We start from the raw sequence: 12,719 nt of genomic DNA, 5'->3' as shown, positions 1-12,719 counted from the left end.
AAACACCAAGTGGTATCTTTAAAGAGATCCTTACTGGACTAACCATCCCAATAGCGTTATGAAAAGTTCCATTTTGCAGGTGGAGAACCCAGGCTGAAAGACTGATTTGCCCAAAAGCTACCCAACAAAAGTTCATGGCCGAGAAGAGATTTCAACCTAGGTTCTATCAGTGAGATGCTGCTGCACAATTCCATGGCACTCCTCCTCACCTCTCAATGAGCTGTTTCCCCAAGACAATCTTGGTCCCTTCCACTTTGATCAGCTCCTCATTATCATTGGGAATGACAGTCTTCTCCAATTCCTCTTCCTGCTCCTCTGTCATAGCCACAGGGTTGGATGGTGGAGCGTTGGTTTGGTAGTAAAGAGGGCAGAATTTGTTGGTTCTCATATGCCCAATGGCACCACAAGCACCACACTTTAACTGCAGCAAGCGACAAAATGAGCAACGGGTCAGAGTTTGCTCCAGAAAAGCAAGAGTACAGTTCCTAAATGACGGGATGGCAGCACAAATGTTACTTTTTCCTAGCATCAGAATCAGAAACAGGAGGATATTTTGGTGCAAGGAACCAGCCTTACTCACAAGCCATTCGCTGCCATGGGTACTTCAAGTAGAAAGTGATTTTTAAATGTAGAACATAAAAATAAAGACTATGTCTGCATTAATGAAAACCTACATGAACAGACACACACACACACACAGCATCTGCCAACCAGCAAAAAACTTGTTTGCTGTTGGCCATGACAGTGGTACATATCTGAGGAATTAAACAGTGACTTACGAAAACTCATATTGAAATAAACATTATTCTTTGAGGAGCCACTGGGTTTTTGTTTTATTTTGCAAGGACAGTCTAACAATCATGGCTGAGGTGACTGCCTTATAAATGAGGCTAATTAAGCAGTCCTGCATGCTTGTTTAAAAGGTAAAGGTAGTCCCCTGTGCAAGCATTACTGACCCATTACATCACATCACGACCTTTACTAGGCAGACTATGTTTACGGGGTAGTTTGCCATTGCCTTCCCACTTTACCCTCAGCAAGCTGGGTCCTAATTTTACCAGCCTTGGAAGGATGGAAGGCTGAGTGTCAACCTGGAGCCAGCTACCTGAAACTGACTTCCGTCTGGATCGAAATCAGGTCGTGACCAGAGCTTGGACTGCAGTACTGCAGCTTACCACTCTGCATCACGAGGCTCTCTACAATACATGCGTGTTTACTTGCATAATTAATCCTGCTTCTCCTTGGAGAGGGGGAAGAAAAGGTGTCAAGCCCTGAAGCTCTGCCCACCTGAAAACAGGCTTCGTCCTCTCCAGTTTCTGAGACTTTGAGAGCAATTAAAACTTTGAAAATTGCAGATGTCAAAATTATCAATATTCAGGCTGGCTGGGTGCCCAATCACCTGTGCTCTGGGAAGAGTTGTGGCTGACTGGAAGAGCATTTGCTTTGCATGCAGAAGGCCCCTGGTTCAATCCCTGCCAGCATCTTCTCCAGTTAAAGAATTCAAAATGGCAAGAAAGACCTTTCTCTGCCTGAGACTTTGGACAGTTGTTTCTAGCCAACAGACATTACTACGCTAGATAGACTCGGTATGAGGCAGCTTCATATCCTCATATACCTTCAAATCTGGTCGTTCCCTCATCTTCTTGGGTTTTTTTTCAGGAGGACCCTTCAGCTTTTCCTTCTCTTGGTTCCGTTTCAGCCGCCTCAGCTGCTCCTGGATCCGGCGCCTCTCCTTCCGCATCTCCTCTCGATGCTGTTCATCAAAAAGGGCAAACTTCCGGCTGGAACACAAAGGTCTCCACATTTGGTTAACTGTCCAGTCCCAGCCCAGCTTCATACGGCTTCCTGTTCTCAGTCTCAGAACTCAACATGCCATTGTTTAAAGCTGGTTCTAGACCAGCTCCTAAACTGAGCAAGTTCTTCATCTTGCCAGCTAGGGATTAGCTTTGGCAAAGTCACCCACTTAACATTAGTTGCCCCTGCATGCCAGTGTTCTCACCAGCCAAGATTCAGTTCCCAGGGATAAGCCACAAGAAAGAATGAACTCTTCAGACCGATTCAGATGTTACTGTGCAAGTGCAATTAGTAAATGCTTAAGCATCACAGACAACTACCTAGCCCGTGAGCTCCAGACAGAGATGCACATGCAACCCTAAAGCAGGAATCTTTAGGCAATTTTCTCTTCCTGCATCTCTCCTCTCCTGGAGAGATTTCCACTCCACTATCTCACCATCTCCTAACACACAAAGGGAAAGTAGCATCCCACAAAGCCCTTACATGAACTCTTCATCTTTGGTGGTCCGTATCCTGCTGTAGGCGTCAATGACTGAGGGCTTGCGGACTGTCTCGCATCTTACATATTCCTTCCCATCCTCATCGCGAAACGTGCGGTAGATTTTTAGGCGCCGGCCGGTGGCGGAGGAGTTAAGGCTGGTCACTGAGGCAGTGTCATCATCTTTATGAGAGCCCCCCAGATTATTGGGAGTAGAAGCTGAAAGGGCAACACAGCAGTGTTTTCAGAGGGGAAAACCAAAGCACGGAAATGGCCGATTCTCCTGGATCCTACTGCACAGTGCACAGGCAGGCCTCAGCTCTGGCCTTCAGGAGCCTCAGTTGAAAGCACACAAGAACCGCACTCACTTACAAACCACTGGGCAGCTTTTCTAGATGGTGCTTCAGCCCTTCAAGCTGCCTGTCTCTTGTCCGTTTGTATTTGTGGCTACTTTGGTTCCACTCTCTTGAGTTTTCCCTCTCTGCAACTGTCAAGCCCCACATTATGGTACTCCCCTTCCTTTACAGTTTGCTAATTACTCCACTACCGATTAGCATTAGTACAGAAGAGGATGCTAGAAATCCCCCACCACACCCATGGAAAAAGCTTAAGCTGAGGCCTTTGCACCTCCCTCCCTGGCATCGGCTGCCTTGACCTGGTAGCTAAACACTCACACAATCCTTTCTTGTCCCGCCTGTCTTTCTTGGTCCTTTCCTTGTCATTACCACTGTCTTCTCCAAGGAGCATCCTCTGTAGCTCCTTCCTCTCTTGCTCCTCCCTCTCCCGGGACAGTTGGGAGCTGGTTTTCTTGTTCTGAAGCATGTTTTCTATATTCTTCCCCATCTCCTCAAAGTCACTGTCCTCGGCAGAGCTGCTGTCCGTGTCAGTTGATAAGATCTCAGTCGATTCCAGAACCCTGAAACAGAGATGGTTGCAAATCCATTGGTTAGTTCGCAGTACAAGGACAATGGACCATAAACACAAGAATAAAAAAATGACTAAGCAAGCACCAAGCCAGTGTTCAAGGACTCATATGGAGCCTTTGGCCTGCCCTGCAACCAACTGACAAAAACACCTTAAATCTTTCTCTTTGGAAAACAGAACTCCCTTGCTAACACGGTATCCCTCACACCTTTTGACCCTATAGCCAATAGTCTCATTTGGAGAAGAAAAACAGGGAATGCATATTTTAAATAAGCAAACCTTCCTAATCAATCCCCTTATTGGAGGATCATTAATGCAGCTTTTGCTAAGCTTCCCTGGGTTCAGGAAAAGCACAAGTTATTTAAAACCCAAACAAGAATGCATATACATGATAAAAACAAGCCCATCTACTTCCCTACCAAACCCTAGCATCTGCTTGTTCTTATTATCTAAAACATCTCAAATTGCTTCTAGAAAGTACATCCACATGTGGACTTCCATAAGTTTTCAGTGGGAAGGAATTGTACAGTCATGGAGATGGCATCAAAGTGGTCTTCCAACATGCCCTGAGTGGCAAGAAATTGGTCATGGTTGGTGAATGATCAAGACTGGACACAGGAAAAGTTGGGTCTGTGGAGCCTCAACCATTTACAGGTTAAAAAACTCAAACGTGGCTGGAAGCCTCAAAAGCTTAAAGGTCAGAACTCACTTGTTTTGCAAGTCAAAGATGCGCTGGCACTCCTCTTTGTACCTCTCCTGGTGTTCTGCCACAGAGAAGCGGGACCCACGGGCAAATTTGCTCATAGGCCCCTCACCTGAGCGAGCCTGCTCTGTGGACATGGTGCGGACAACATCAATCACCTCCCAGCGGGAAAGTTTCTTAATCTAAGGAACAAGAAATTTGCTCACTGCAAAAGGCTGCAGACGGTGCTTCAGCAGAAGGGTGGGACTAAGAGAGCTTCAAGCTCACCTCCTCTTCAGGTACTCCAAACTTGCGAAGAAGCTGCTTTGCATTTTTAAGAGACAGGCGCCGAAGATCCGCATCTGTTCCAGTCACCGTCTTCTTTACAGGTTGTGGCTCCTTATCATCCTGCTTGAATAAGAGCAACACTTCCATTTATAGGCCCAGGTGAAGACCCTCTGTGAGAAACAAGTGGACACCCCTGAGGGGGTACTTGAGAGGTCTAGAGATGCATCTCCTCTTTTCCTTAATACACATTATGTTGCCTTATACTGAAATAAGACCATTGGTCCATCAAAGACAGTACAGTCAACTCAGACTGGCAACTGCTCTCCAAAGCCTCAAGCAAAGGTCTTTCACATCAACTGATCCTTTCTACTGGGGATGCCAGGAACTGAACCTTCTACATGCCAAGCAGATGCTCTATCACTGAGCTACAGCCCCCCCCCCACTTTGCCGATCAATAAGTGGTAGCAGCATGCCCTTAAGTAATTGCTCAGGACCTCTCCCTCATGTTCATGACCCGGACCACTCGCCTACCTTCTGTTGCGTTGGCTTGTTGGGGATCTTTACATAGGAGAATCCTTCTCCACAACCAGTGGGATCTGCGACTCCAGTCACTTCCAGGAGACATTTGCCTTTCATTGCTGCTATAAAGGCCCGAGTGGTGTTCCAAGGGGCTGTGCGCACCTAAGGGACAGGTGAAGAGAAAGCCACCATGCTTCAGTGAGAGGTTCTTCCTCATCTGACAGACTGGAATTGCTCGTTTTCTGCCAAGTCCTAAATCAAACCCTCGCCCTCCATGGTTTGGCCTCTACCTCATCGTCTATCTTCATCTGGAAATCTTCCTCGTTCTCTTCTTCCGGGGCAAAAAAGGATTTCTCCCCGTAGCCTGCATCCTGAACAACAACAGAGAAACAAGCAATTTGCTAAATCACTCACCACTGGCTCAGTCAGCTCAAGGGGACCTGGAACAGCTCACACAGGATTTATAAACAAAAGAGCATCCATCAGGCCTTGCACTCATGAAGAGATGTGTCCCCATCAATCCAACCACATTCAGAGGCTGAAACATTCTGCTTGCCCCTTGTCAGCACCACCCTTCTGTTGGAGGACAGTCTCCCCGAAGCTGCTCAAGCTGCCTTCTGCAGAGCCTACTCAGCTCCTTTTCTGCCCTCCTAGGAACACACATGAGAGATTTATAAAGCTGTTCTCTCTGTCTAAGATAGAGATTGCCCTGTGGCCATGGAAGTCAAATCAGATGCAAAATGTGTGCCAGCTTGGCTGAGAACTACCAGCCTTGAGCACTGCGAAGAGAATGGGGAGACTCTCCTCCACGCAACCTTTCTGATAACTGGACCCTGAAGCCCACACAATCTGTTTGGATGGGCTAAAGTCTGCCTGCCCCCTTCATTCACTTTAACGCAAAGTACATTGGCCCAAAGAGGAACTCAATCCAACTTGCATACTCCTTTCTAGCATATTTAACATTAAGCAATCTAGTGAAAGCACCAAGTCCCTGGAAGTAAGGCTTTGACGCTACTGGCCCCTTGCAAAGACTGCAAAAAAGAGAACATTATTATTCTGTGGCCAAAATCGAGAGGCTAGGTGCTGCATGGTGAAGGACTGGCTATATCCTGTGCAGACAAGGCGCCTCTAACTATGCCTGTTAGGCAATTTAAGAGCCAGGTATTTGATACGGAAGAGGTGATCATGACTGGTAAATCTTTCACCACCACCCAAACTTTCCTGCTGGTGAAACTGCAGGACTGAGCCACCCTCATGGTTTTTAAGCATCTTGCGCAGTACTAAGGCAGCTGGTAAGGCCCAGGAAGTTGGGGGACCACATGAGCTCACCTTCAAGCGCTGCTCTGCTGAGATCATGCTGTAATAGGCACAACACTGCTCCGGCGACACCATCGCTCGAATCTCCTCTTCAGTCGGCAATCGGAAATCAGGCTTCAGAACCCACCAGTTGGAGTCCATTCCTGAAATGAGTGGGAGCCTCCACTGAGCCACTCTAGCAATGCCTGCAAACATGCCATCCCTCATTCCTAGTTGCAGGAGGAGCAAACAACAGGCACTCCTCTGTTAGCAGACTCAGCCAAAGACAATGATGGAATCCAAGGGGTCACACAAATGCTCACTTAACGTAGATTAGTTATCTCAAAACATTTTTTTTAATCTACCCTTCTGTATTGACAGGGTAGCGAATTTTTTTTCTCCAACTACTGGAGACTGAATGTGATGCACTACACTGTGTGTAGCTTTATTTGGCCATTTGTCTTTCAAAGCCATTTCCTGACACTGGCTTACGACAACGTGGGAGGGTCAACTGTTTTGGAACTATTCTCTCTCACGCCAAGCAGCCATTTCTTACAGGATCTCTTTTGTGTGTTTGGTCCTTGATAAACATAGAGCATACATTGTGGCAGGATGTACATATGTTTCAGTTGTGGGGGGTTTTCCTGTGAAGCACATGCAAGTCTGAAAGGAGGGGTAACTTTTTGTGCATCGTACAGGTAAAGAAATGTAAGGACAAGCAGTTTCCTGAAGGCAAGGAAGATGATGGGATTTTCAGTGGGCCCGTGCCTCGGCCCACCGTACTAGGCTCCTGCTTACCCGTGCGCTTGAAGTCTGCACAGAGCTTCAGCCGCTTCCGAATACTGCTCTCTGAGTGGGAAGGAAAGGCTTTCTTGATGTCCTCCATGCGAATCCTCCGGGGTCGGTCCCTGCTTTTCCAGAACAAGCGATAGATGAAGACCTAGCGGGGAAGCCATAAAGGAACAGCTGAGATGCAAACACGCTACCATCATGAGTCTGGAAGGAACTAGCCCAGCTCTAAGGCAGAGTCCCAACCCCATGCCTCTTCTACTTGAGTGTCTGTGCCTTCCCAATTCCAGGAAGAGGTTCAGTAAACATCAATCTAGTAGCCTGAAGCAAGTGAGCCACGCTACACAACTGAAGGGCAGGACAAACACTCTGAGCCTGAAAGCCAATTTCAGCTTGTGGGGGGAGGGGGGAATCCCTTTGAATCTCAAACACTCTAGCTTGTCCTGCAAATTAACACAAAACTCTTTTACCAGTCTTTCCTCAGACCTGCATGTCAGAGGCAAAGTTATATTTAGTGTGGGATGAAAGCAATCCAGCTAGCAAGAATCTTTTCCCACCCTGGCTAAGGAGGATAGAGAGAAGTAAAGGGCACCTCTGTATGAACAAACAGCAGAAGCTTGAAAATGGATCAGAACTTGGGGGGAGGGGTGCATCCTCCTACCAGGAGGAACAATGCCCTGCCTAGTTTTAAAAACTCTGCCTGTGCAGTCACCAGGAGAAGTAAGCTGATCTCCGAAGAACTACAGCTTGGGTAATTCACCCCACGACAAACCTGAAGGAAGTCTCGAACATGAGTATTGGCTCGTTTGGAATTGGGACCAGGAACTTCAAAGAGACAACACTCCTGGCCAACCACAAAGATATCCACCAGCTCCCGGATGTAGTACCCTTGCCGGGTCCTGATAATTAGGAAGTCTGTTTCAGGCATCTTGTGCAGATAGATTGGTGCCCGGAAGAGATTGTTTTCAAATGCCTGAGAAGAGAAAAATGGCCGTGTTAATCAAAAGTGACGATAGTAGGCAAGTCTGTCAGCACCAGAGAGGTCCATTATTGTTGTTGCAGTGCCTTGGAATTCCCTTCCCTTTTTGACAATAGAAACCACACCATTAAACCCATGGAGCAGCTGACACAAGGCAGCCAGCAAAAAGAGTAGGCAGGAGTCCTTCAAGCATTTAAATGCTGGCTTCTAATATCCATTCATCTTCCATCCACCTGAGATGAACAACGGACCTGCAGTTAAGAGCTCTGGTTTGCTGCGGAAGAAGGCACGACTGGAACTGAGAGGGGCTTCCTTTGCCTGCAAGAGATCTCCAGTCCTGACAATTCAAACAGGAGGATTAACCCATTCTTCAGGAACAGTTGCATGGCAACAGTTATTCCCAATTCATCATGGCGCTTTCTACTGCATTCTAATCACTGCTCAGAATGGTCTACTAGTGCCAAACCAACTGCTTTCACCTTAGTGCTTCTGGCCCTCCGGGACTTCTAGAAGGGAGAGCACAGTGCTGCTACTCACCTCCCTCCAGTTCTCTAACACTGCAGGGAGGGAGAAATTGCCCGAAAGCAGAGCTCAAACTATTTTCAAACATTACAGAACTCCAACACAAACAGGGGTACAAGTGTAGGGATTCTCCACATTACTCCCTACATAGAAGTGCAGCATGAAGTAGCTCTTTGGGCAACAGGGCAGTATAGGTATTTTAATTTGAGCAGAATAAGCACATAAACCATTGTAGTCACCCATACCCCTCTTGAACATCTTTGCCTCTCCTGGTTTGCAGAGGGGAACAAAAGAAATGAACACAGCTAACAGCTCAGACGAGCTTCATGGTAATCAACAGAGCTGCTGCTATTCACACTTTAAAAGGAGCCCAAATTCCCCCTGCCCCCATCACAATGCCCAAATGCTCACCCAAATGCAATCCCAAATCCTCAAAAGAAAAAGGCATGAGGTATCTCACCTGAAGCAGCTGACCTGGGTGGAGAGAGCCTAAAAAGGGAGAGGTATGGCAGTACACGGTCTCCCCATATTTACAATCTGGGGCCCCAGGATCCTTGCCTGGCTTCTGTCAGGAGCAAAACAACACGAGTTAGAAGCCATCCTCCTGCTGCTGAAGCTCAAGCCCAGAGGCCAAGCAGAAGCTCTCGACTCACCCGTTTGTAGTAGTTTTTGATCTTGGTTGCCATCCCCACCTGCATCATCAGGGGGGCATTCTCCTCACTGTACTCTGCCAGGATAAGGTCCCCATCCTTGCCAGTGAGGTCCTGGGGGGTGCGCATGAAGAACATCTCCCCACCTCCAGAGGCCTGCCGCTCCTGTTCTCTCATCTAAGCAAAGGGCAGGGAGAGGGGGGAATGGTTATGGAAGCAGAGATAAGACAGGACCATGCACAACAGCAGGAATCCCTCTCTCTCATCCCCAAGAGAAAGGAGACCCTTGGGGAGAAACACTCAAGTGAGGGACCACAGCAGAACCAGGCAGCTGGGACTTTTACCTTGGCTTTCTTCTTGATGTGCTTCAGTAGCGGCTGTACTGAGTGGGCACCAGGCTGGGACAAGGCTCCGAAGGAGTATTTTTTTAAGGGAGGACGATGGAACTGGCGCAACTTCATTGGGCCCATGTGGGTGGGGAAGAAGGGCTGGCGCAGTTCCACTGCAGGGATGGAGTGCTACACCAAGGGATAAACACACATGTCGTTCAGCACAAAAATCCACCACAGAAACAGTGCTCTGGCATGCTAATAAGCAGGAAGAATGCACCCACCCCAAAGCTCCTGCCATTTGCCCAGGTTACCACATGTTGCATTACACAGGTCCAAATCATAACACGTGTAACCATCCAGTCGCAAAGAGGTTCACCAGGATCTGCACATGGACCCTTAGCCCATTCTGAAGGGCCAGTGACACCATTCAAGGCTGTCTGTTTTAATGACATCATCCTCATGATGCTGAAGTTCTGCACCAAAAACCACATTTCCTGCCCTCAGTTGCTCTCCTCCTGGTCCTAACCTGGATGATGTTGCCTCCAAAGGTTCCTCGAAGCCCCTGCTGCTTGGGATAGTAAAATTCATCATTGGAGAGATTCCAGGGGTCCTTCACCTCTGGCTGAGACATATTCTAAATTCAAAGTACAGAAAAGGGGCCGCGTGAGAAATTTCCTCCCTCTCACCTGTTCCTACCAAAGGGAAATGAAACCCTCCCCCAGACCTGTTGAGGCTCTTCCTTAATTACTCCTGTTTTGCCCAAAAGGATCCGGCTCTTCTTCAGAGAAGATTCTTTCTTGTTCTCCTTGGAAGGAGAGTTCAAGGTCATCTCTTCCTTCTCATCAGGAATTTCTAAGGAAGGAACAGATGGCAAACAACATTCACTCTGAATACAGACCTTGGATATCTCCACCTCCACACCAATTACACAACCAAAACTGACAAGAATGGGCTAAGTGGTTACAATTACTTTTAAGATTTTTTTCAACTGACAATAGGAAGAGGTTCAAAGGATATTCCAAGCATGAGGCCATGCCCTCTCCAATCTGATGGGCTCACTGGAATTCTGCTTCTTTAGTGTATAGAAATATCCATACCAGACATTTAACCAGGGTTTTCTTTAAAAAACCAGTTTAACTGTCATGACTACATCAAAAGAACCTTGGGAACTGTAATTTTCTGAGGCCACTGAGAATTCTATCAGAGATCCTCCCTCACCTCCCACAAAAACATTGTGCAGAATTCCTTGGAAGAAGAGTCGTTTTCTGGAAGGCAAGGAGCAGGCACCTAATTCAGTCCCTTAGGAAAGGACTTCCTCTTTATTGGCTTCACAACTTCTCTATTGAATATAAATTCAGGAAATGGTGCCAGAAGGCAGCGGAGGAGCAGTCCAACTAGCTTGTTCTCAGAACCTAACTTCCCCTAAGACGACCCCACCTTCTACTCACGGCCCATGTTCCTGCAGGCATTCCATGCCTCCCCCTTCTATTCCCATCAGCAGAAGCAGGCCAAAGAGAAACATGCTGGCACCATGTGCAGACATACCCAGGATAATATTTTCATCATTAGGGTCAAGGGTCAGAACTGGCGGTACCAAGACCATCTCCATTGCCTCATCATCCCAGATAATGCTGTCCTCCCAACGGCCATAGACCAGCTCTTCGTTATCAATGGGGAAGATGGAGAACCACGGCTTATCTTCATCCATAGACACTGGAATGACATAACAAAAGGACACTGACTGTGTCCAAATACAATGGAGATCTTCAGAAAATTCCTAGTCCAGGATGAGGCCTGGCTCTCTCTTCTAAAGGCAGACTGCTGTGGAGGCCCTCTAGCAGTAACAGGGTTAGCAAAAGAGAATACCATTACAAGACCAGGAGAAAGAGTTCATTGCCAGCTTGCTGCCCAGGTTCTTGCCCCCTCTATCTAAGCTGCAATAAGGATGATAGTGAACGTCTTCTCCTCCCTACCTTGCTGTTCAGGGAGCTGCTTCTCTTTGCCCTTGGCAATACCCAAGACTGCTGCCACACTGGGCTTCTGGACCAGAGGAACAGGCAAGTTGAGCAGGGAGCCGCTGCGGTTCAGCCCTGACAGTGGAAGCAAGAGAGCATTCAACAGACTTGGGAGCTGCTCAATCCAAAAGGGATCTTAACTGACTGCAGGCAAAGATAGACTGCATCTCCATTTAACAAGGGGCCTGCCTCAGAGAAAGGTCCAGGCTGCTCCATAAACAAGGCTCAGATCAGAAACAGCTTGGCCACAACACCTTATGAGGCAGCCAGGAAACAAGACCACAGTACCTTGTTGGGCATTGTAAGCAGTTGCGTTCCTGGTCATGCTGGAGGGCAGCCAACCAGCTAGACTCGCTCGCTGCGTTTTGGTCCCCTTGTGCTTGATGTCCTCTCCATTCCAGATGACATCATCTTCCCACTGCAGCTGGGTAACCATGAGGAAGTGCTCATTGGCCAGCAATTCATCCTTCTCAGCCTCAGTGTCCTGCAAAGGCAGAATGCCACTACCTTGAAGGTTTCAGAAACTCAATTGCCTACCTACAGAGAGAAAGAGAGGGAAAAAAACAGCTCCCCCTTGGATTCATCTTCCCAACTCACCACCAGCTCCTCCTCCTCTTGGAGCTCTTTCAGCTTGAAACCATAGTCAAAACCACTGCCATCTTCAGGGATTCCCAACATGTCGTACCAGAGCTGGGCAGGCCCATAGCGCCATTCAGCCACCTTAGGCCTGGTATCTGCAACTTTATCTGCATCTCCAGTAGACTGAGAGAACTTGGACTCCACAGGTGCCATCATGGTGATCTGGAAGACAAGAGGGAGTTGGAGGGTCAGGAAATGGAGCTGGAAATGTTCTCAGAGGACCACTGCATCAAGTCACACTTGGCATCTGCCTGACTGGCAACTGGAAGTTTACTGCCCACCAAAAACCAGGCCTCTTGCTAGGAAGAGAGCCACTTGAGGCCTGCAGGGGAACCTCCATCTTGCTGCAAGCCAAATAGAAAACCCTGCCCTATGTTACTTTTTTGCCTATAAAAACTCCTCAGTGGTTTCCTGAAGAGGCAGGAGGTCATGTAGCTTGAACCCTCCCACACTGGGAACCCTCCCCACTGTCAGAGACTCACCTCATCATCTGAAAGGCACTGTTCTGGGGGTGGAGGAGGAGCAAACTCATATTCCCAGGGAGATTTGCCTTCCACGCCTGCCTCAGCTGTGGCTTCTCCCTCCTGGATTTGCACTTCTTGAGTTAACTCCCGATGCTTCTTTTTACGCTTCCTTCGGGCACTACGCCAGACAGACGGGACGTTCTTCCCAGGGCCAAAAAGACGCAGAAAGCGCAGCACCTGGAGGAGAAGCAAGAGTTCGGTATGCAAGCAACAAAGATGTCAGCAGACAGGGAAGTTCTTTGCATCTCTCTGCCACTCTGGACAACTGGAAGAGGCCAGCTGGGGAGG

The 12,719-nt window shown here is 48.0% G+C and overlaps 1 protein-coding gene across 1 annotated transcript in view; it reads right to left on the bottom strand.

Annotated features, from left to right (window-relative positions):
- The window catches only part of TAF1 (TATA-box binding protein associated factor 1), a 33,915-nt gene that overhangs the window by 14,139 nt on the left and 7,057 nt on the right, over positions 1-12,719 (bottom strand). Inside the window, exons 6-26 of the mRNA XM_056859143.1 lie at positions 12,390-12,608; positions 11,866-12,069; positions 11,557-11,752; positions 11,227-11,343; positions 10,799-10,966; positions 9,978-10,105; positions 9,780-9,887; positions 9,266-9,439; positions 8,925-9,098; positions 8,732-8,836; positions 7,543-7,743; positions 6,780-6,921; positions 6,015-6,145; positions 4,976-5,056; positions 4,698-4,847; positions 4,167-4,289; positions 3,906-4,081; positions 2,947-3,188; positions 2,278-2,491; positions 1,616-1,781; positions 210-421 (exon numbers count right to left, since the gene is read on the bottom strand). Coding sequence (XP_056715121.1) covers positions 210-421; positions 1,616-1,781; positions 2,278-2,491; positions 2,947-3,188; positions 3,906-4,081; positions 4,167-4,289; positions 4,698-4,847; positions 4,976-5,056; positions 6,015-6,145; positions 6,780-6,921; positions 7,543-7,743; positions 8,732-8,836; positions 8,925-9,098; positions 9,266-9,439; positions 9,780-9,887; positions 9,978-10,105; positions 10,799-10,966; positions 11,227-11,343; positions 11,557-11,752; positions 11,866-12,069; positions 12,390-12,608 — 3,431 coding nt within the window. The remainder of the gene's footprint in view (positions 1-209; positions 422-1,615; positions 1,782-2,277; positions 2,492-2,946; positions 3,189-3,905; positions 4,082-4,166; positions 4,290-4,697; positions 4,848-4,975; positions 5,057-6,014; positions 6,146-6,779; positions 6,922-7,542; positions 7,744-8,731; positions 8,837-8,924; positions 9,099-9,265; positions 9,440-9,779; positions 9,888-9,977; positions 10,106-10,798; positions 10,967-11,226; positions 11,344-11,556; positions 11,753-11,865; positions 12,070-12,389; positions 12,609-12,719) is intronic.

The sequence above is a fragment of the Euleptes europaea genome, chromosome 13, assembly GCF_029931775.1.
Source record: "Euleptes europaea isolate rEulEur1 chromosome 13, rEulEur1.hap1, whole genome shotgun sequence".
NCBI classification, from domain to species: Eukaryota; Metazoa; Chordata; class Lepidosauria; order Squamata; family Sphaerodactylidae; genus Euleptes; species Euleptes europaea.
The sequence above is the reverse complement of the archived record's forward strand: the minus strand, read 5'-3'. Positions and strand labels throughout refer to the sequence as shown.